The following is a 23,561-nucleotide window of genomic DNA, read 5'->3' on the forward strand; positions in this document are numbered from 1 at the left end:
GGGCGAACGGGGAAAGAAAAAGCAGCACAGTTTTCGCGAGCAACGCCGGACATTATTCTCGGCGGGGACTTTTCTTTAGAGACGACGAGCCAATTTCTCTTCGGGCCCCAGCGACCGCATCATCCCCTACGCTGAACCGAGCCATCCCCCGCTTGACGCCGCGGCAGAAGCGTGCATCGAAGCTAATGGCGCGACTCACGGCCATTCGTCTCCACCCCCAGACACGATCTTCCTTTATTATTGCCTTCCCGTCTAGCTCATCATTTCGAATTGGTGTCCGAATGTTCTTCGAACTCAGGTTCATAGCCACGAGATTATGTTGTAACGATTGAGAGGGAAAAAATGGATAGATAGAGTCCATTGGGCTTCCCTTCCATCTCGTATGGAGATATATGATGGAGGAGCACTATGTATAATGTACGATGACCGTCAGAAAAGCGCGTTTCGCCAGGCGTTAAAGAGATAAGGGAATAGATTCGGTGGAATTCCTCTCGGCTACTGAATGAGGCCTTTATGCTTCGCGCGATGTATAATATCTGCCACTAACGAGACGAGGCTTGGCATTTATTTCACTGACGAGTAACGAGAGAAACCAACGGTCGACGTATGTACAAGGGACTCATTTATTCATCGTAGTCTCAGCCAAACCGATCGTGAAACATGCCGTGAATTGTTCACGGTCAGATTGTCCCCAGTCCTGGCAGTGAATCCTTTCTAGAAATTCCGTCGAAGGGTCGTGACATACGGCAAGCTCGATTCCCGTTTAAAAAATTGAAAGACTATTTCCCGCGGACTCTCGAGCGTCTCTCGAAGTGCAGTGTGCTTCAACGGGGGTGGAAGATGGTGTCTCTGCCGCTGGTGCTTTTACTCCTCCGTCAATTCTCGCTCGGCGTTGGATTCAACATCCTCGGAATCTGTCCCAGCGCGAGCTACAGCCACCAGCAACCCTTTCAAGCATTGATGAAAGCTTTGGCGGCCCGTGGACACACCGTCACCGTGATATCAACCATTCCGTCAAAGGTAAGTGTGATTTTTCCACCCTCCACCCCTTTCACCCTCTGTCTCTGTTCGTCCCGTCCCTATCTATACGCGTTCGCACACTTCGCATGCTCTCTACACGCGATTTTCGATGATTTTTCGACGAGTCCTCGACGCGGTTCCACGACGATTTCGTCGAGCGTCGTCGAACAACGACAATCGATCCAGTTTCCCTTTTCGTTTCTATATTTTCCACCTACCCGCTTTCCTCGTCCCCGCTTACCGTTTCGTAGAACGTGGAAATTTTATCGAGTTAGGAACTCTTTTAACCATTACCCGTGAACTATGGCGACTTATATACGCGATACAATTACATTAGAACTTCCGTCATTTATCAGCGTATTTGAAAAGTTTGTAAAAATAAAGAAAAGGGAAAGATAGAGAGGGAGAGGGGGAGAAAAGAAAGGCGCGAAAATACTTCTAACAAGGTTATAACGATGGCTTAATAATTCAATAATATCGCGTAGACCGGTCGGGAAAAAGTTCGAGAGAGATATTTCAGATAGATGTTTGACTCCCTGCTCCACTTCGAACCACGCGTACCACTCGTGCCTTCTTCCCACGTTCACCCGGCAGTTCATTTTTACTTCTCTTTCTCTTCTTGTCCCGCTTCACTCGCGCTGTTTCCTCCCCTGGCCCCTTGGATCTTTTTCGCCTCCCTCGCCCTTACCCTCCTCCATAAACTCCGGTTCAAAGTTACGCAAACTTCTTTCGGCTTCAATTTACCCTCGCTAACGTTTCTTCTCGTTAAACGCGTCTCTTTGTGACCCGATACCCGCTCTGCCTCCATCGTCTGCCTTCTTCCTTTTTTTTCTCCCTACGCGGAACTTACGAATACGCCCGTGCATGTAAATCGCGAGTACGAGCACGGGAACGAGGATCCTCGACTGGTGCGCGAATAGGAGAGAAGTCTCGATTCCCCGTGGACGGAATTTATGACCGCCAACGTAATCTTTCAGAAGCCGATCAAGAACTACGAGGACGTCGATTTGTCGTTCTCCTATCGAAAGAAAGACTGCACGGGTCTGAGGTAGGTTCCCTCCGCGGGATTCGCCCGCGGAATCTCTGTAAAACGTTCGGTTCCGTTAAATTATCGATCCTACCGCAGGCACGTGGGACCGTTCGCCATACTGCGCGAGAACATGCGAGGAGCGAACGAACTGTGCGAGGAGCAACTCTTCAGCCCGGCGATCGAGCAGCTAATTTCGTAATGCGAATATTCATTCCGTTTAAGACGACGGTGGCAACGCAGCTAGTGCACGGGAAAAGAAAAATACGTTCGTTTCGTAAATGGCCGTTGAACGCGGAATGGCCGAGGGGGAAGTGCGCCGGGGCAATTTTCTGTCTCGCGAGTCGTTTGGAATTACTGGCATCGCGTTGCCTTGCCTTTCGCGTACGCGCGTTTAAAGCCAAAGGGAAGAGAAGAAAGAGAACACGCCCGGCTAAAGGAATCGTCTGTAATTTCGCAACGCGTTGCAACTTCGTCTGTCAAAGGGCAATCTCGCGGCGCAGCTGGTACCGGTATTTCCTTTTTTTTTTCTTCCAGGAGGAACAAAAGCTTCGACGCCGTGATTATGGAACAGTTATGGTACCAGTGTTATTACGCCCTCGTGAAGCATTACAACTCGCCTGTTCTAATCGGATTCCTCAGCGTCGGGAACCTGCCGTACGTCATGGACTCCGTTGGTAAGCGTGACACGCTGCGACCGTTCGAAAATTGCGAACCGAAAAGAAAACGAGCGGCTGCCGAGAGGGTGAACCCTAGCACGGGTTGCCACGGTCTGACCACGCTCCGTTCGCGGCCTCTTTTTCTACTGCGTTCGTGTCTCGCCCCCTCCGTGGGGGGCCGGAATGTCGTTCCCGGAAACCCGGAAATTGACGTAAATTGTCGATAAAGTAGAAAGTGCGAGCAATCAGACATCGTAGAGAAGGACGGATTGCCTCGATAGTGCTTTAACCTGTACCGATTTCGCATCGGATAAGGAATAAGGGGACAAAGACACGCGACCACGCCAAATTATACATTGATCGTACCACTTTCAGGGAACCCGGACGACCCCATGCTGAACCCTGACATGGCCTACCCTTTCACCAATAAAATGAACCTGAACGAACGTATCTGGAACGTTGTCTATACGATTTGGACCAGGATATACTACAGATACTGGCATTTACCGAGGGCGCAGCAGATCGCTAACAAGTGGACGCCCGGCGTCTCGGTCCAGGACGTCGACAGAAACTTCAGCCTGGTGATATTAGGGAACAATCACGTGTTCGGGTATCCGAAACCGCTGCTGCCGAATGTGATCGAGGTTCACAGCCTGCAAATCGCTGAGAGAAGCGAAACGTTGCCCGAGGTACCGATTGCACCCTCGACCCTTAATTACTAGCGCTATTCAATCGTACGCGCGTACCATTCGCGTCGTCCAACAAGTTTGGTATCGTCCAACTCGGAAAAACCGATCCGAAGAAACTTTCGACGCACGGAACAAACCCGGAAACTGGTGATTATTCGATAGACGAACGAATCCAAAGTTTTTAAAGTTCCCCAATTTTTCGATGCTAGCAGCTAATCCACTAGCGACTGACTAGCGAACGATGCGACGATGTAACTTAAATTCAGTCAACGATTACCGCTATTATTCCTGGCGGGACGCGCGGCGTTATTTCGCGCAGTTTTACCGTGGCAACGGGTAAAACTCTGTGCCGAGCGGGCAGGGAGAATGATTTCTCCGGGGGAAAATACGCGAGCACTCTCCCAGGTAACCGAGTACAGGGGAAAGTTTACCTACGGCTCGGTATTGCGACGCGAGAGTAAAGGTCATTGCTATTTACCGTCGCTCGTTGTACCATTTATCCCACCCCCTTCGCACTCCACCCCCGTCGAGGAGAATATTTTTCGAAAAGTGTTTCCGCAACCCTCGTTTCGCGTTGGCTGACAAAGAAAAATCTGGATCGTCGATTACGTCCACCGAGCGACCTGTTGGAACGATCCGTGGAACGGGGCACGTTTTTCGTGACGCGGTATCCTCGAAACCCCGATCGCGTTAGTGTCACGTGGAATTAACTGTAAAACATTCGAATGCAGAACGTGATCGTTAGACACGTGCACGTTCGCTCTACGAGGGAGTTCTACGGATCGATGCAATTAATACAACAATGCCTTGGACTCCACGTGAGACGTGCGCGCCACCGTTTCGCAAGGGATGGTTAACCGTATGAATACTTGTACCGATTCTAGGGTCGAAGGAAACAATTGAATCCATTTTTATGTTTCTATGACTGGCAGACTGAATTATTATTGACGCGAATGCATGCGTTCGCTACAAGAATAGTATTACGATTTTCATTTTCATGAAAAGAGCGACTCTGGATGATAGCAACCCTTGTCCATCGAAATTAAGCGAAATTTTCATTCCAACATCCTGATAGACGATCTCGTGCATTTTAACAAAAATCCAGAATGACCGTGAGTTTTTAATCGCAGGACATCCAAGAATTCCTAGACAAAGCGGAACACGGGGCGATCTACTTCTCCCTAGGCTCGAATCTGCAAACTCATCAGTTGCCGGCGGGTCCTTTGACGGCATTGTGCAACGCGCTTGGCTCGCTCAAGCAAAGAGTTCTATGGAAACACAACGGAGACACGGGAATTCGTGCAGCCAACATCAAATTTGTGAAGTGGGCGCCCCAGCAAGCGGTCCTTGGTAAGGTTACCGGAGGCTAAGCTGATCGTCCTTCGCGAACTGACTCCTTTGAGCGGAGCTTAGATTGACCGCTTCGGGATACGATCGTTTTATGCCCTTGCTACTGGACATCGTCCACGTGCCCCGCGCGAGATCGTTACTCGAACGACGAGAGAGACCTTGCTGGCGTCGATAGAACGGAACAGAAACGACCGCCATTAATCGTCGCGCGAATTAATCACGTCTTTTACTGAAATTATTCCCTGATAAAACGATGAAAGGTGCATTGTACCGGATGACTACAGTGCTTCCATTGATTCTTCTAGACGCGTAACCGAGGGTGCGGGGAGAATAACACACGTCGCGTGTCTGGGAAATTTGTTTTTCAGCGTCCATTCCCCTCTTCTTCGCTCTTTCCTTTTTAATTATAATAATTCTGTCGCATAATTGTTCTCGCCCCGTTAAGTACGTGTCTGTTCGTTAATTATCGCACTTCCGTTTGATTTCCATACACAACTCGTCAAAACTCGTCGCGACGGTCCGTTCGTTAAACAAGATTCAACCCCCTGGCAGAGGCTTGCGCGGATACTTAACGAAGTTCCCGTCGACTTCGCTGGTCCTTTCATTTCGAGGGGATGTTAATTTTCACGCTCAGCCAAGTGCTCTGTAACGATCGCGTCCACGCTCATTTTTAAAAGATCGAACGTAAAAACCGTGCACTGCCGCGCGAAATACACGTCTCGAATGAAAATTCATGAACGTTGACGAAAATGAGAACGGATCGCTGGAAAGAAACGGAAGGGAGGGCGGCAACAATATTCGTGCGGTCTCGTTATCACGAGTTTGACGATTGGCAATGGTTTCTGGAAGCCCAGAGGTCCGATCGAGGAAAAACTAAACGACCATGGCCTCGTTGGCTCGGGGTAAGGAGGACGCGGACGATTCATAGCGAAAACGAAAAGATAACTGGTGACACCGCGGCGAAATTCTCCCGGGAAATTCTGACAAACAACTCGGCATCGTTCGCGGTAACGCCCGGACTCGATGCAAATGCAAGCAAGCGCAAACTTTCGTACACATTGACAGACAGGTTACGCTCACCTCCGCGGAACGTATTAAAGGTGGGAATACGAAATGTAACCGGAGGACGCCATGCAAATAATGAGAATTTCAATTCAATTGCCTATTACGGCTTTCGTAATTCCGGAATTCAACGCGTCGGATTTCAATGAAACTTTCCCGTCGACATTAGAACATTTCGACGAGCTGATCGTCGACGACGTTCAACGTTCGATCGCTCCTTCGTCGAACGCGAACGGCTAACGAGCAATCTTTTACCATTTAATCGTTTCTTTTTCTCGGAAACTTGAGAATTTATACATTTCCTTTTTTCTCAATTCGATCCACCACTTTAATCTCGATTGTTAAAAGAAATATTTCTCCTCTCTTTCTCTATCCACTCTCCAGCTACGGTTTAAAGCTTGTAATATTTTCCTAAATAAAGCTTGTAATATACCCGAAGGCGGATAATCCATAAGGGTGTTTCTTTACTTCGACCCGATCCACGATACTAACGTTACTTTTATATGCAGCACATCCGAAAGTGATGGCCTACGTGATGCAGGGCGGATTGCAGTCGTTGCAAGAGGCGGTGCACTATTCTGTGCCGGTAGTCGCCATTCCCTTTTTCGGGGATCAACTTTTCAATGCACGTAAAATCCTCGATGCAGGCATCGGACTTACATTGAACATCGATACCATCACGGAGGAATCTATCGTGCGGACTCTAACAGACGTTGTAGACAATAAAACGTGAGTAGACCATCGCGGAACGATATTTGGGAACTCGTACGAGCCACGCTTTTCTAATGATAACAGCAGGAATATCGGATTATGTTTGTTCATAGAAATGCTACTCGTCTAAGTAACTGTTCCAGCTTGTTAGCGGTACGTATAGATGCATTTAGTATCCTAATGGATATTGTGTAATTTTTTTCAGGTATTACAACAATATCAAGATCATGTCGGAGATCGTAAAGGATGAGCTAGTGAAACCAATGGATCGCGCTGTTTGGCATGTGGAGCACGTAATCAAATTTTCGAAATCGAAACATTTACGTTATCATGGCCACGACATATCATTAATCGATTACTATGGGACGATAGTAGTCCTTATCATACCCTTAATTGTCATACCATTCTGCGCTTACTTGATTCTTAACAATTTGAGAACCATCATAGAACGATCTTCTATCGTTTATGCGAAGAATCGATTCAAGTTTTTTGCGAAATCAAAATCAGAGTAGTTGTCCAATTTTTCAGAGAGTTATTTAAATAGTTGATCAATTTTCTCCTTTATTATATGTTATATAAAATCGTTCGCAGAAAATATCTTGCGTTATCTGTTGTTAGTACGTAGTATCACTAAAGAATAAGTGTGGAAATAGTCTTATCAGCATAGAAGAACCTTCAACTGTAATATCGACGGTGAGCAATTGCTGAAAGTATTTGTACCCTTAATTTTTATCAAAATTTCATCATCCCATGCCGACTTGGCGCGAAGCTTCGCCATTTATACCTTCAATGATCCCATTGACGAAATATGAATTTTATATTTTGCGCGGTCTGCATTTCGCACTATACCGACAACGAAAGAAGAGAAATCAATACTTCTGAGCACGACAGCAAGAGAAATAATGACACAATTCATTCATTCTACGCAATGAACAAGTTCGAAAACAACGATTATCCCGAAGGCGAAAACACAGTAAACAAAACGATGTCAGAAACACTGATAAAGTAAAGAATACCATAAAGTTCCCTTCGATGATCATCGACAATAATAGTAGAACGTGCGAATAAAAGAAAAGGAGGAAAGTAAAAACCTTCGACCATCTCACGGTGATCCCACGTCGAGAACAAAACTTATCCTAACTTAAACTATAACTTATCTTGTTACACTATTCGCAATCCAACAAAGTTTCAGAGCCCTGAAGAGGACTTGGAAAATTTTTACTTAATTACAAATGACTCGACTACTTCTAAAAAATTGGCCACGAAGGGAAACTGAGAACGATTACATTAATGAATGTAACAAAAATAGGAAATGAACATTTCACAAAATCATAAATTATGCAAAATTCTTAAAAACGAATCAATGAAATCAATCTAAGTAATTAATCTCTATCGTTACAAGAAGTTACGAACCATATTGACTAATTGGGTAGTTCTAGTGTTAAGTTTACAATTGTACTTAAGTCTACGTGCGTAGTCCTTAGCTTGATAACATTTTCGAAAGGACAATCTCTCGAAGACGTTACCAAGGGCCCAGGTCTACCCCATGGAGGTGATTACGCAGGGACCCATCCCTACAACCCCAATTCCATCCACCCTCCATTATATGCCTCACTGCGTGACAATCGAAGACGAAATTTCCAGAGAATAAAGAAAAAAGAAACTGCCTGAAATGATTTCATGCAGCAGAAAATAAGAATGCTCAAGCGAGTATGAAATGCATAAAAGGAGTAGGATAAATTATATCTCCCGCTTTAGAGGTAAGAGAGAGAAAAATATATAAGAAAACTATAGGAAAGAGTGAGACAGATAATACCGACCCTACTCTAGAACCCGTGGCGCCATCTCTGCAAAATGTGTTCAAACTGGTCGCACAGCGTTATCGACAGCGAAGTAAACTACTGAAGCACTAGTACCATCTCTCGGAAAAGTACTAAAACTATTGTAAATCAATTTAAATAAAAAGAACCTATGGCAGCCATTGGCTTCTAATTATTTACTCAATAATTTTTAATTATATCACTATATGATGCAATTAATAATTATCTATTAAATAAATAGAACCCGGGTCTCACCACGTGGAGGTTGCTGCGAATGGAGACCCACCCTAACCGCGTCCCATCCACCCTCCTTTTATACAAAATATTATTAAATAAAACCTCCTTTCAATGTACATTTGCAACAAGTTCGATGTTTGATCCTTATGCAAACGCACAATGGAAGAAGTTTCAGAAAGAATTGTCGCGAGAAAGAATTGTTACAAATGGAAGAAAGCACAAATACCCTGCCTAGCCAATATCTGATTTAATTTCAAACCAATCAACCTAACTAGGAATATATATCACCTTAAAAGAAGTGATTCCTACCTAACAATAGGTCTGAAAATGTTCCACCCTACGTATACAACGATCGAAGAGAACACAGTACATGAAGTACTTTGTATTCGTGAACTCGAAGTATTTGAAAAAGCAAACGACAGATAAGAAGCTCTGAAGCAACAAAGAAAGAATATAATAAAAGATTTTGCACAGATGAACAGAGGCGATCGAATTTGCAAGATGCGAGACAACATATAAGTGACGACAAAAGGCGATAGAATTGAAAGCACTGGAAATACTGGAACACCTAAAACAACACTGGAAACACTGGAACACCTGAAACAAAACTGGAAACACTGGAACACCTAAAATAAAACTGGAGACACTGCAATATCTAGAACAGAAATGTACAACATGTAAAACCATAACACAGGTTAATAGATTACAGAAGAAATATATCAAAAAAGAGACAATAAAATAATAAATAGGACAGGAAACGCTGCAATATCTGAAATAGAAATGTACAACAGGTAAAACAGTAACAAACGAGTTAATAAATTTCACAAAATATACATCCAAGAACAGAAACACACATACATACACGTGAACATAGAAAAGCATAAATGTAATTGAAAATATACATAACATTTATATAGAAACAATATAAATATGATTTTATAATATTTATACCTCTTCTTCGTATATCATTTTTGTAGACCACCCTTCTTTACTCGTAATACATATGTATGATCATACCATCTTCATAGCATTACCAGTATTCAGTAAAACTGTAAGCTACAACAAAAACTTATACAATGGATTAGTAATAGTTTACAAAAATTTGACAAACAAACAATATACATATATTAGACATACAGAATCATCATTTTATAGAAATAGCATGAAGCAAATGATGTATGTAACACGTAATAAAACCAATGTACTTGGTCATAATGTACATTGGTGTAACAAAATAAAAAATGTACATTCTATTCCATCTTCTTTCTTATTACTTAATGTTAAATTATTTTGACTTTGATTCACTTGAAAAGAATCATTTCGAATGTAAAGTATCACTAATGTAATAATACTTTTCTAAAAGTACAGATAACTGTATTCTAGTATAATTTGCGATTTTTAATGCTTATATATTCTGGTACACAAAACACAAAATTGAATGTTTAAATATCAATCACAAAATCAATGTTAAATGAAAAGTTGTAAAAACCAGGGGGTGTCTGTTCGTAGAAAATAACTAAATTATTCTATAATATTTTATAACAAACGCTCGATCAGCAGAGGTATGAAGTAGAGAATTGAAGAAATAAATGCAATCCATCGTCTCTCATTATTATTATTATTATTATTGAATATCGCGAATGAAGTATTCTCTCTTTACGTATCATCAATTTATTATTATATACGTGAAACAAAGAATACCTCAAAATCAATCAATAGCAGCCATACTGTGGTGCTCTTCACAATTCGCAACACTAATTCAGTAAATATTAAATAAAGAAAATCTGAAATCTAATCGCGGGGTGTGTCATAAAAGAGCAATGCGCGAGCAGCCAGTGCTTTTCTTAATCCGCAACGCTAATTTATACACCCATAACTTAAGTACGCAACACTAATTAAAGAGATTTTAAAACAGTCATCAGCATAGGTGCAATGTCACCACGGTGCAATGTAGCCCTTTGGCTACTGTGGTGACTCTATGCAAACTTACATTTCAGCAGCGCAAGTAGAACAATTTGTAGATGTAATATCACCCTGATATGCACAGGGTGATGTTTCCACCGTATCAGTGGAAAATTTGGGCTTTTATTAATCGCAACACTATCGGAAAACCGCAATCATTCGGGTATTTTCTACTGATAGACTCAACTATTCCTTCTACAGAAAATAAGAGGATGCAATTACACGCGATGTGTGTAAATCGTAACACTATAAAACTAATTGCAGACTGTTAGTACACATTAAAATAGCAAATTAAATTTAATCTGTTCGCGAAACAAATATCAGCAAACAATAATTATAAATTGAGCAAACAATCGCGATCTCATGATTCGCAACACTAAAATAGCAATCACGATTATCATTTTTGCGCAACTCTAATTCAAAACACGATATATTAATTAATACGCAACTCTAATAAAAACCGCGACCTGGTGTTAATCGCAACGCTAAAAAAATCGCGATTTGGATTTACTCGCAACTCTAATTGGAACCGTAATTAATCATTCGCAACACTACAATCGAAACCGCGATTCGCCCTGTATTCGGTGGGCCAGCATTCCGCTGGCTAGAATCTACTACTACACAAATACGAGCATAGTGACAAAGAATGACTTTGCATTCAGAGAGTTACTTCCAAAAGCATAGTCATTAGTAGTTGCCCTCTTCTCCGGGCCTCTTCGGCATATAGCCTCTTCTTTCTTCGGGCGTGAAACCCAGTATCCTGAAACTTACATCTAAGCTCGAGATTTCCTCAGCGCAAACCAAAGAATAACATATAAAGATGAAATAAAAATGTAAATCGCGAAAGTTCTCAACGCACGCAGACAAACAATGATTTGAGAAATCATTGTCTGTGCAAACGTGCTAAACCTCGAGCAAAAAAATACGTTCGTTTCGTCAAATCGCGACCGCGACCGCGGGTCGATTCGAAAGATCGATCGAGTAAAGCCAGTGGCGAACGGCAACCCCCGTTTGCGCCAGCTATACCGTCGATCCTTCAAATCTAATTCCCTGAAACAGGTTGAACCACGCGAGAAACGCGCCTGCCCGATCGGTGACTGTGGTCAACCTGCCCGGCCCTACCTACTTATTACTAACAAACAAACATACCAGAAGTAAACTACCTACCTACCTAGCCCTATATTTGAAATGGCAAAAGAGTCGCACCAACACATTCATTCAACCCCCGGAAATTTCTCATTCAAACACTCGGGCGCAAAAATCCTACACTAGAGAGAACGCCCCGGGACGCCTCCGACACCCGAGCTTGGCATACAACCTCGCACACTCTAAGGGTACGTACCACTGCTGTAATCGACTGACGAAAACTAGCGATCATTGCGTACTACGCGAGCAAAGCGTTTTTATCTACATTTTAATATTTAATGTGAAATTTGAAACATTGAATGATCTGTATTTTTCTTAAAACACAGAAGTTATATTAGCGACAAGGATATTATTGACATTGGTACCATTACCGTGATCAAAAACAAATCTAGTACCATTTGTACGTAATAGTAAACTGTTTCTATGGAAACGACGCACTTCCACGGCCTAACCACACACACACACAACGTGAAAGATACGTCGTGCACGATACACTAGCACGTCAGCCGCGAAAAAACACACATGATTAGTTATTATACAATCATCGTGCCCATCGCCTTTTCCCCACCCAAGTAGCACCTGGGCACGTGAATGGGGTTCTGGCAATGAACACGGAAGGGGTTAAACCTGAAAATCCTGATCTAAATATACTGATTAGCGCTTTGTGAAAAGTTAATCATTGATAGTTATTACGCTGCACAGAGTTTGAACAATGCCGCTACAGCCACCAGCGTGGTTAACGCATTTTCGCGTCCGCGAAAATAGTTAACGTGACCAAAATGTCATCGAGTAACATTCCAGACACGGCCTCCCTTGAGGCAGGAATTGAGATACGCACAATTAGCGCGCCACGAACCCCTAAGCGAGATCCGCAGCTACCAATACCCTTGGTGAGGGTGGCGGGCTCCCCCGTCTGCCCTTCGGAATAGCCGAGGGCCTTACGGACGGGGCAGGGCGCCCGTACTGGGACGCTATAGCGACGACTATCAAACTAACCGTACACAAAACTAGAAATGCTCTGTGCAGTGGAGTAACTAACTACCAATTATTAAATACTGATCGAGAAATGGGAAAGAAGCTTGACAATTCATTATAACATTATAATGTATGGAATAGAGTTAAAGGCGCCGCGCGACGCGAAAAAAGTGAAGGATTCTTCACTCTCAAATATGATCGACATCCTTTGGGATGTAACCCTTCCTTCGAAGCGTACCCTCTCCCCATGTGATCTTAAAAACAGGCAAAGCAAACTCACAAGAGGTTACTACTACAGCCACCAGTACCAGTTGACGTATTTTCACGTCCGCGAAATGTTTAACGTGACCAGGTGCCTACGGTGACACCCAGGCACGACCTCTCCTTGAGGCAGGGATTGGGATACGCCCAATCAGCCGGCAGTGAACCCAGTGCAGTAATCTAGTACGCAGTCCACCACTACCGATGCCCTCGGTGGGGGTGACGGACTACCCCGTCTGCCTTTTGGAATAACCAAGGGCCTTACGCAACGGGATAGAGGCCAATACTGGGACGCTGTAGTGGTAACACTTCGCTACTCGACGATGAACGCAAAGTTCATTTATTGACTGATAAGAATAATTAAATTTAAATTCAAAATTAAATTTCGAATTCAAGTTAAACTTCAAATTAAAAGTAAATTTAAAGTTAAAGATAAACTTTAAATTACAATTAAATTTAAAGTCAAAGTTAAATTCAAAATTAACATTAAATTTAAAATCAATTATTTTATATTCCGTACATTGTAATGATAGAAGGAATTGGAAAGTGCCTCTCTCATTGTCTCGAACAATATTCAATTTAACTATGGAATGATATCTAATTTTATAAGAAATGTACTAATTTCGAGTAATCTCGTCATCAAAGCAATCATTCTAAAGTATGAATATAATATTCAAGCTCGATGCTTTGATTTCAGAATCTACTCGACGCAAAATGTCTTCTTGCACATATAATATAACATAGATTCGGTAATCAAGCAAATGACCTTTTAATTATAACAAAAGCTATACTATACATTTACAATATATTTCATATATATGATAGCTATCATATATATTTATCATATATTTTATATATTCAATTTACAATAAATATAAACCCGATAATAATTTCTATCATGTGCTATTAACATGAATATTAAGTGGCTAAAGCATTTGATACTGTCAATGAAAAATAGTAAATATTAGTAAACGAAGTCGGAGGGTATCCAACTTCACCACTACGCACTGCTATGACAAAGCAGTTGTAATATATATTACTTATTAATATTGATAAGCATATTTCACTTTTATAGATATTCATATCTAGTGTACGACTTTTTCCTAATATTACTAAAACAACCACTTATCTATCACTTAAACTTTAATATTACTAAAAACGCGGAATGCAAGAAGACCTATCCTGATCTAATAAATAACACAGACAAAATAAATGTTAGTACTCATGGGTATAATAATATACCCATGGTCACTATGCTCGTCAATGGAATACTACGTAATTACAACCAGTCACCCGTGCCGATTCGGACCTTTCGTCCTACGACATGATTGAGTGACCGGAGGAACTTAAAAGCATGCGACTCACAGGAAATGATGCGTAGAGTAGTTCAGACGAAGTCATCAGAGATGCTGAAGTCTCGAGGAAGTCATCAGAGATGCTGCTGATATTTGGAGGAACTGCTGCTGTTGCTGCTGCTGCCTCAGCGAAGTCGTCCAAGATATAGTAAATGTCTAAAGAAAGCCACATTATGAATTAAAATTCATGTTAGCACACAATGAATCAGTTAAGAAAAAGTATTAAAAAATGTTGCTTACCTCTAGGAGAACATCATAAACGTTGTCGTCAGGGCAGAAGAGGTAGACTATTCCATGGTAGAAATAGCTGAAAAGCTTAAACAGAAACCACATTATTATAATTTAGCCTTTTGAAGTTCTTATTAATGTTATTGATTATTAGTTTATTTTATTGTAATTAATTTTGTGATTGAATACGAAAGATACTTACATTTTTGGCCTTTGAAGCACAGCTAGATCCTTTGGGTAGACAGCAATTTGATTCTAGTACCGAGGCAGCATATATTTAATAAAAAAAATTAAGAATAAAAAATATATAAATAAAAGACTACGCTGCCATTGTCATTCACGAAGCAAACACTGACTCTACTCTTTCGCGTATGAATATTATAAAAAAAAAAATGTAATTAAAATTAGAGCAACTGTGCTCTAAAGAATACTAAAATTATCGCAACAAACACTGACTCTACCGACCGCATTGCGCGCGGTCACCAAAATATTCTGAAAGAAAAACATTGTACATGGGGGAACAAGGGGTAAATAAAAACAACACACAATTTACTGTCGTATTATTCTTCATCTTTTTCCGATCGAGCGTTTGTTCAAGAAAATATTACTTCCCTTTTACATTACTTAACTATGCAAAAATATATGTATATATAAATAAAATAGATTATAAAGTTTGAATACATTGTAAAATATATCCAAATATTATAAACTATTTATGAACACATTAAGAATTTGTAATTGATCTATAAAAAATCTATTATGATTATTTGGTAACAGAATTTAAAGCATATTCAATATTCTTAATTAACGAGCTATATTATATGCTATAATTATTCAAAATTGCTTATAAGAATGATTGTTAAACAAATAACTCATTACTTGTTACATACATCATGTGTTCATAATCAATTATACATAAAATGTTACCATAAGATCATTAATAAGGTAATATAAATTTATACCATACATTCTCATCGAGTTCTTACAGTCTTTACGTCACACCTCCTTCAATAATAATAATGTTCATTACTCATTATATCCATCGTTTGGAAGACATAACTGTCTAAAAATCTGTAACAGAACAAAAAAAACAATTCGAATAAATATACAAAGGTATAATTAGTTGTATTAACATTTCATAATAAACGAAATCATAAATCACATTTTCAAAATTTAAACAAAGTCTATGGACAACTATGAACAATGGAAGGGATAGTAATAAGAAAGGCAAAAAGAAAATTTAACGATACATTCAGATTTGTAATGATAATGTTCAATAAATAGTTAATCGAGTATGCAATGATTAAATAAAGTTAGTAATAGAACAAAAGTATAATAGAATTATAATTCAGAATACTACGCAGTTGATAAGCAAGCGTATGAACGTACCTCGAAAAGTTATATCGATACAGTGAACGACACAAGTCTTAGCGCTAGCAAAGGACGACGCGAACTGACTGCCGGCGCCACTCACCGCACGTCCCGGAAGCGACCGAACGAGCGCGAAAACGTTCGAACGAAGTCGAAGCCGCTCGAACGTAGTTTATCAACTACGCTTCTACGTTTCATTCTGTGGCCTTGGTATTTCGCTATCTGCTTCAACCGTAAACAAATCAGCTAATTGAAAATTTACTACAAAGGCGCGTCTCGAATATACGAGTTCCAGGAAAATTTTCGTACGTATTTTTCTCAGAAAAGTGCGCACTGTTATGTTATGGTACATATTAGGACATAGCGCTAGTGGTTCTTCACTAGTTTACTTCGCTGTCGATAACGATATGCAATCAGTTTGAGCATTTTTCGGAGAGATGGTGCCATGAGTAATAAAGCTATCGGTGTGACGTATGACTGTGTAGTAATTAATATGTACAAACGCTACACACGAGTTTCATTTTCACTGAATATGTATGTGCATGTGCCTACTTTCTACCATTACATTTGTAGTCCTGAATCATCATATGTGTAACTGTCATTCGTATGGCACCTATTTATAACAATAATAGATCTAAAATGATTAGTTGTGTGAATAACATGTTTTTCAGGTATTCTTTGTGTTATAAGATATAAGAGATAATGATCGTATTTTGTATACATGATAGAAATCGGCGATGTGTATAAAAGAACTGCTGAAAGACAGAATGTGTCTTTAATACAAAAGGTACAAAGGTATCCACAAGTATTTCGCTTTTAGATCGCGTATATCTTTGTGCATTTTACATAGTTGAATATAATTAACTTCGGTGCTCTAATTATTATAAACATTTGTTCAGAGATTACAGTTTAATAAATTTATATTTCTTTTGTATTTAAATTTATATTAAAATTTATATTGACAAAAGCCAAGTGATATATAACTACTGCTTCGTATATATTTCAATATGTGGAAGCCATTTGAAGCTGGTAGTTCACCAGTTGATTGGTGTGAACGTAATTATAGTATTTCTTCTAGTATTGCAGAATTTATGAATACGGTTTGTAATTTGCAATCATAAAAATATATATTTTTTCTAAATTATACTAAACTAAAATATTTACAATTCTATTCACAGCTAAGTAATGTAGTATTTTTATTACTTCCTCCTGTTCTAATGCACCTCTTCAGAGATTATGGACGATTCGTAAATCCTGGAATTCATTTAATCTGGTTTTTACTGATGATAGTGGGTCTTAGCAGTGCATATTTTCATGCTACATTGTCTCTTATAGGTGAGCAATAAATTCTTATATAAGTCATAGAGTAGACCTGTAAAAATGAATTGTTATTTTAAAATAGGACAATTACTGGATGAGCTGGCAATTTTATGGGTATACATGGCTGGATTCTGTATGTTTTTTCCAAGAAGATATTTCCCAAATATTCTACACAATGACAGAAAACTTCTAGCTGTATGCGCAACATTGCCAACCCTAATTGCAACTGGTTTATCACTTATACATCCCGCGATAAATGCATTCGCCTTAATGAGTCTTGGTATACCTGCATTTGGATTTTTGAGTGTCGAATTGAAAAGGTAAAATTCTTAATTCATACCTATATAACATTTCATGATGTAATCTCTAATTACTTCATTGTGCATGCTTTTCTTAAGGACAAAATCAATGAGGGTTTATAGATTGGGTTTACGATGTGGTGCTGTATGGTTATTAGCAGTTGCTTGCTGGCTGAATGATCGTTTATTTTGTGATACATGGCTGAACTTGAATTTCCCTTATTTACATGCACTTTGGCATTTGTTTATTTTTATTGCAAGTTACACGGCAGCTGTACTCTTTGCATATTTCTCTGTAAAAGAGGAAAAACCACAGCAATCACCAATATTGAAGTATTGGCCAAAGGATGACTTTGAACTTGGTATACCGTATGTAACTATTAGAAGTTATATTAAACTAGATACTAATACAAATATATAATTAATATACGTGAATATTATAAAGGTTGCTTTGTGCATTTCTCAAATAACAATTTCAAGATACAATATTTTATTTATTGTGCTTACTTGAAGAATTTGACTGTATACTGGTATTTTTACATAAAGGAAACATACTTCATTAGTCTTGTTTAGGAAGTAAATTTGTTTTCTTAAATTTGTGATACTATTCTAGTTATTCTAGTTTTTATACAAATATATATAACTATCAAATTAAGTAGATAACTTTAGAGATGTAATTTAAGATAGTGTAAAGAAATATCTATTCTCTCAACAAACATGAAACTTTATATTGTTAGAATATATTTGTGTATTGGAAAAAAAGAGTGAATGTGATGTGAATATAATGTTTTTGTTTAAAACCTTGTACTGTCTTAACAAATACATCTTTTTACATTCACTTTTTTTTTTTTTAATATCTATATCTGAGCAGAAGCTACATCAATTTTTTAAATCTAATTTTTTTAAGGAATATCTTTATTGCATTTTAATGTTCTTCGTATATATAATAAACTTTAACAAATTTAACATTTATAAAAATAAACTTTTTGAGATTCTGTAAGTTAATCTTCCATTTCTCCTCTATAAACAACGATATTTTTATCAGTTTCATAGATTTTTACTTCGAACAAAAGATTTGGATTAGGCATAATTGTTTTTAATTGATTAAAAATAAATATAGCTACATTTTCTGTAGTGGAAACAACAGTTTTAAAATGAGGCACATCCTTATCCAAATTCTTATGGTCTAATTGGTCCATTAACACTTCTTTCATGTACAATTTCAAATCTGATATATTCATGACCATTCCTGTAGCAGAATCTACAGGTCCGCGTACAGTCACTTCAACTAAAATGAAATGTAATGAAATTAATTAAATCTCATTAATGTAGTAATAATTACCTGTATAATTGTGACCGTGTCCCCAATAGTTGTTGCATTTCCCATATATCTTTTTATTCTCCTCTTCAGATAAATTTTCACTGGAAAAAGTGTATGGTTATTAAATAATTTTTCTGTAAGAATAAACAATATTAACAGTACTTGTGTAAACGATGACAGCTGGATATCACTTCCTTTCTTGTTAAATAAGCGATTGGGCGTGCCATTAGAAATATGTATCAATCCGAAATATAATTCGATGTGAAATGTGTTTACGATACTGCTAATCTAAAGAGAACATAATCAAGCGAAAATACAGTTAGAAAAAAGGATTGTTCAAGGATGACGAGAATTTTTTTCAGTTACATAGAGCCTGTACGTAATAGACATAAATATTATTATGCTATTTATCCGCGTCCAATTATCCGGTTGTATCGGGAAACAGCGTCCTCGATTAGAATTCGAATAACTCTCGGAATTGAAAGATTTTTATCAACGTAAATGACAGAGATATCACTGAACCAATCCGAGTACAGTAATTGTACATCGGGCTTAAGGAAATGTGCGTGTTGCGACAAGAGCTTAGGTCAAAGTTGGTGAGTTTGTAAGCTCGCTCGGTGTGTGGTATAAGTGATTTTGTATTGTGACGAGTACTAACATTTTGATAAACTTCAATTCTTGTAAAACGAATATCGGCTATTTATTATTTTAATATGAATTCCGAAGTCTGATCGTAGGAGGGTCGTTGTTGCTTTCGATACGTCATGCCGGTAACGCCCTAGACCTTATAATAATTAGTCATTTCGCGGAATGTATAAAGTGTAATACGATCTAACCCAAAAGGAGTATAAAATTATTTTAAATAATACGATCAGTTTACGAAATGGATAGCAAAGGCAGAAAGATCATCGTTTGCGACAATGGAACAGGGGTAAGGTTATGATTTTATTCGTGTCTTCTTCTCATTCCTTCTATGTCTTTTAGATAAACAAATCTTTTGTATATTTCTTTTTGTTAATGCCGTAAGATAATTGTAAAGTTTTGCAGTTCGTAAAGTGTGGATACGCAGGAGCAAATTTTCCAGCACACATATTTCCATCTATAGTTGGACGACCTATTATCAGAGCTGTCAATAAGATAGGGGACATAGATGTGAAGGTATATTTCCTAATTTCCTAACTAGAATAATTTAAGCGGAATATTTATCGCGATTCCTATTAACTGTTCAAAAGTTAAGCATTAATTTATGGACAGTATTTGCGGTTTTGTAAACTAAATTTAACACAGACTTTGTATAATAAGAAACTAAAGGTTTTATCTTAACCATAAGGAGATATTCTCATAACTAATCATTTCTAAACAGTTTATTAATATGTTTACTTAATTTTCAGCAAGAATATTGTATCCGTGTAAGTCACTTTATAATATTACACTGTGTGTCCCAAAGTTTAAATTTGATTGAAAATGCATTTGTCATTTATTAACTACTTTCACTAACTGTTATCGAAGTGGATTGTACATGTTGAAAGTAAGAATAGTATTTTAAGATAACTGGAATATGTAATATCTTTGACAAAAATTTAGTAACTGGCAATCATAAAATTGTATTCTTTGTTTCAATGACTTGCATCAAAATTAATCTATTATATAGCAATAATTTAGTATATTCGATATTCTCTTATCTAATAGATATAAAATGTAAAATATTTGCGATGATTGAATTTCTACTTACATTGTTGTGTGGGTTTTTATATATAATACTTTTTATGATTATCTAATATATTTATGTCCTTACGATTGCTCTCATAGGATGTGCTTAACATGCCTGTAAGTTTATTGCATTTTTTGATGCTAATAAGTACATTAATTAGGATTATAAGTGCCAAATATATTTTTTGGATCAGTAATTGTTAGATTTATTTAATATTATTTATCTTTTAATAGGACACTATTGTTACTCTACTTATTTTTATTTTTACATGTTACAAAAATTTTAACATTTAATGTATCACATTATTTAATATAAGGCTATATGAACTTTAAAAAACAAAAGGTAATGTTGTAAAAATTCATTTTTATGTATATTTCATCCAATATATTTTCATAAAGAAATTAGAATGAATTGAAAAGTTATTGCAATACTAACAGTTTGTATTAACATGCATATTTTATAGCATAATGATACATAGCATAGTCATGTTTATCTTATTGTGTGTTATTGTAACAGGACTTAATGGTTGGCGATGAAGCTAGTAAACTTCGTTCAATGCTAGAGATTAGTTATCCGATGCAAAATGGAATTGTTAGGTGTGTATTTAAGCATATGTGATCTGCATGAATTATGAAATATTTAATTATTAAAATACCTATTAGAAATTGGGAAGATATGTGTCATGTATGGGACTATACATTTGGGAAAGAGAAAATGAATATTAATCCTAGAGAGTGCAAGATTTTATTAACCGAACCACCAATGAATCCTATCACAAATCGTGAAAAAATGGTTGAGGTAAAATAAAATTACAATCATAAATTTTGTTCTGCAATACTCATGAAATGCTAAAATAACTTTTTTAAAAGAGTGTTGCTTATATTTGAAAGTCTTCAAAATTTCAGTTTAATATTTTTAGTTTCTCTAATAGCATATTATAACTGTTTTAGATGATGTTTGAAAAATATGGTTTTGCTGGAATGTACATTGCAATTCAAGCAGTACTTACATTGTATGCTCAAGGACTGATTAGTGGTGTTGTAGTAGATTCTGGTGATGGAGTTACGCATATTTGTCCTGTATTTGAAGAATATGCTTTACATCATCTTACTCGACGGTTAGACATAGCTGGTCGGGATATCACAATGTATTTAATAAAACTCCTTTTATTACGTGGTTATGCATTTAATCATTCTGCTGATTTCGAAACAGTTAGAATGTTAAAAGAGAAATTATGCTACATTGGATATAACATTGAAACTGAAGAAAAGTTAGCTCTTGAAACAACTGTCTTAGTTGAATCATATACCGTAAGTAAAATTTCACAACACATAAGTATTACACATATACCTCATTGATATATATCAGTGAGTAATTTATAGACATTTTTTAGCTTCCTGATGGAAGGGTGATAAAAGTAGGAGGAGAGAGGTTTGCAGCACCAGAAGCTTTATTCCAGCCTCATTTAATAAATGTTGAAGCTCAAGGAATTGCCGAATTAGTATTTAGCACTATTCAAGCAGCTGATATCGATATAAGAAGTGAATTATATAAACATATTGTACTAAGTGGTGGTAGTACAATGTATCCAGGGCTTCCATCTAGACTTGAAAGAGAAATTAAACAACTTTACCTCCAAAGAGTATTAAAGAATGATACCTCAAAGTTAAATGTAATTAGAAATTATTTTACATATTCATTATTTTATTTTACACATTTGTGATGGATATATTATTTTACTTTTTAATATCTTCCCAGAAATTTAAGATAAAAATCGAAGATTCTCCGAGACGTAAAGATATGGTTTTTATGGGTGGTGCGGTATTAGCAGAAATCACAAAGGATCGTGAATCAGTATGGATAACAAGGGAAGAATACGAAGAGAAAGGTCTTAGTGTATTAAAAAAGTTAGGCTCCTATGAATCATAAGGAAAATAGTTACTGAAATGTAGAAAAGAAAAATACATTTTTTAATATTTGAAGTCATTTGAAAGTGTAAAGTTTTTATATTTTACAGTCAAAATAGATTTGTACTAAATTATTTCCAAGTGCACATAGATTCAACATAGAGACAACGAAAGTAATTGAACTGGTAAATAATGTGGTATTATAAACTTTAAAAAATACTAATTTGTTTCAAATTAGAATTCATCTCTTAACGTATAGTTTTTAATCTGGTATCCATTAAGTTTAATATAAATGGATTTACATTTTCGAAATAACTAACAATTACTTTGTAGAGTATTGTATACTCTATACGTGTATGATTGCCATGATGGATATAGTATATTTATAAATGATATACATTGTAAATACATTGATTATCAGTACTTCCTCTATGTTCAATTAAAATACAATTTAATTTTTTATCGGTAGGCATATAATATAAATTGCAAGTAATTATACATCAATTCTGTTTAGTTTATAATTATTTTAAAAAATTCAGTTTATACATACATTGTACGTATAATGATATAGTTCTTTGTTAGTATAATGGTTAAAATTAGATAATTAAATTTGTACATAGAATAATTTAAATCTTTTATTCATGAAAATATATATTTTATAAATTGATTAGGAACATGCACAATTTTTGTTATAAAATTTTTTAAATTTAGAAATACTTTTCTTACATATATACAAAGCATTAAAAAAGTAATTTTAAAGAATTGATTTTTAAATGAAAAAAACAGATTCTGAGTTTTAGCCATTATTGTAATTTACAATAGTTTATAAGGAGACAGAAAAGCATTTATATACTTCCTATATCCTCTTCTGACATTTTTAAAATGCAATTGCTGAATCAAAATTCAGATCTCAATGGGAATAGAGGATACAGGATATAAAAGTATTTTATATAATGTATATATATACATATAAAATTTTCTTTTAATTTTAGTTAAGTAATTTGTAGAAATAAATTTATTTCTTATGAAAGTTCTTCCACTACTTTAAAAACCTTATATACATATATATATATAATTGAAACATAACAATAGCTTTTCATTATAAAATACTCAATTAAAAATATGTAATT

At 37.1% G+C, this 23,561-nt stretch overlaps 4 protein-coding genes across 8 annotated transcripts; 3 read left to right on the forward strand and 1 right to left on the reverse strand.

Moving 5' to 3' along the window:
• The first annotated feature begins 582 nt into the window (after positions 1–582).
• On the forward strand, positions 583–7,031 carry LOC143423930 (UDP-glucosyltransferase 2). The gene is made up of 8 exons (XM_076895591.1): positions 583–1,020; positions 1,998–2,068; positions 2,147–2,245; positions 2,585–2,724; positions 3,082–3,395; positions 4,526–4,745; positions 6,317–6,536; positions 6,724–7,031. The coding sequence occupies exons 1-8, from the start codon at positions 841–843 to the stop codon at positions 7,028–7,030; spliced, it is 1,551 nt and encodes a 516-aa protein (XP_076751706.1). The 5' UTR covers positions 583–840; the 3' UTR covers position 7,031.
• Positions 7,032–16,488: 9,457 nt separating this feature from the next.
• Bwa (alkaline ceramidase) lies at positions 16,489–17,948 on the forward strand. 2 transcript variants are annotated; one of them, XM_076895270.1, is made up of 5 exons: positions 16,489–16,668; positions 16,842–16,973; positions 17,052–17,208; positions 17,276–17,513; positions 17,592–17,948. In XM_076895270.1, the coding sequence occupies exons 2-5, from the start codon at positions 16,881–16,883 to the stop codon at positions 17,911–17,913; spliced, it is 810 nt and encodes a 269-aa protein (XP_076751385.1). In that variant the 5' UTR covers positions 16,489–16,668; positions 16,842–16,880; the 3' UTR covers positions 17,914–17,948. The 2 variants fall into 2 exon arrangements, with proteins under 2 accessions (XP_076751385.1, XP_076751384.1); XM_076895269.1 differs by having other exon boundaries at positions 16,490–16,668; positions 16,775–16,973.
• Positions 17,949–18,175: 227 nt separating this feature from the next.
• Positions 18,176–19,076, reverse strand: Purple (6-pyruvoyl tetrahydrobiopterin synthase purple). Of its 2 annotated transcripts, none has more exons than XM_076895272.1 (3): positions 18,976–19,076; positions 18,835–18,914; positions 18,176–18,741 (listed from the first exon to the last, which is right to left on the reverse strand). In XM_076895272.1, exons 1-3 carry the CDS (start codon positions 19,038–19,040, stop codon positions 18,494–18,496), a joined length of 393 nt encoding a protein of 130 aa, XP_076751387.1. In that variant the 5' UTR covers positions 19,041–19,076; the 3' UTR covers positions 18,176–18,493. The 2 variants fall into 2 exon arrangements, with proteins under 2 accessions (XP_076751387.1, XP_076751386.1); XM_076895271.1 differs by having other exon boundaries at positions 18,176–18,780.
• Positions 19,077–19,355: 279 nt separating this feature from the next.
• Positions 19,356–23,461, forward strand: Arp2 (Actin-related protein 2). 3 transcript variants are annotated; one of them, XM_076895602.1, is made up of 8 exons: positions 19,356–19,744; positions 19,861–19,971; positions 20,623–20,640; positions 21,041–21,120; positions 21,187–21,322; positions 21,475–21,834; positions 21,918–22,196; positions 22,283–23,461. In XM_076895602.1, the coding sequence occupies exons 1-8, from the start codon at positions 19,697–19,699 to the stop codon at positions 22,451–22,453; spliced, it is 1,203 nt and encodes a 400-aa protein (XP_076751717.1). In that variant the 5' UTR covers positions 19,356–19,696; the 3' UTR covers positions 22,454–23,461. The 3 variants fall into 3 exon arrangements, with proteins under 3 accessions (XP_076751717.1, XP_076751716.1, XP_076751718.1); XM_076895601.1 differs by lacking the exon at positions 20,623–20,640 and adding an exon at positions 20,205–20,222 and having other exon boundaries at positions 19,357–19,744; XM_076895603.1 differs by lacking the exon at positions 20,623–20,640 and having other exon boundaries at positions 19,357–19,744.
• The last annotated feature ends 100 nt before the right edge of the window (positions 23,462–23,561 follow it).

Source organism: Xylocopa sonorina, chromosome 5 (assembly GCF_050948175.1).
Source record: "Xylocopa sonorina isolate GNS202 chromosome 5, iyXylSono1_principal, whole genome shotgun sequence".
Taxonomy (NCBI): domain Eukaryota; kingdom Metazoa; phylum Arthropoda; class Insecta; order Hymenoptera; family Apidae; genus Xylocopa; species Xylocopa sonorina.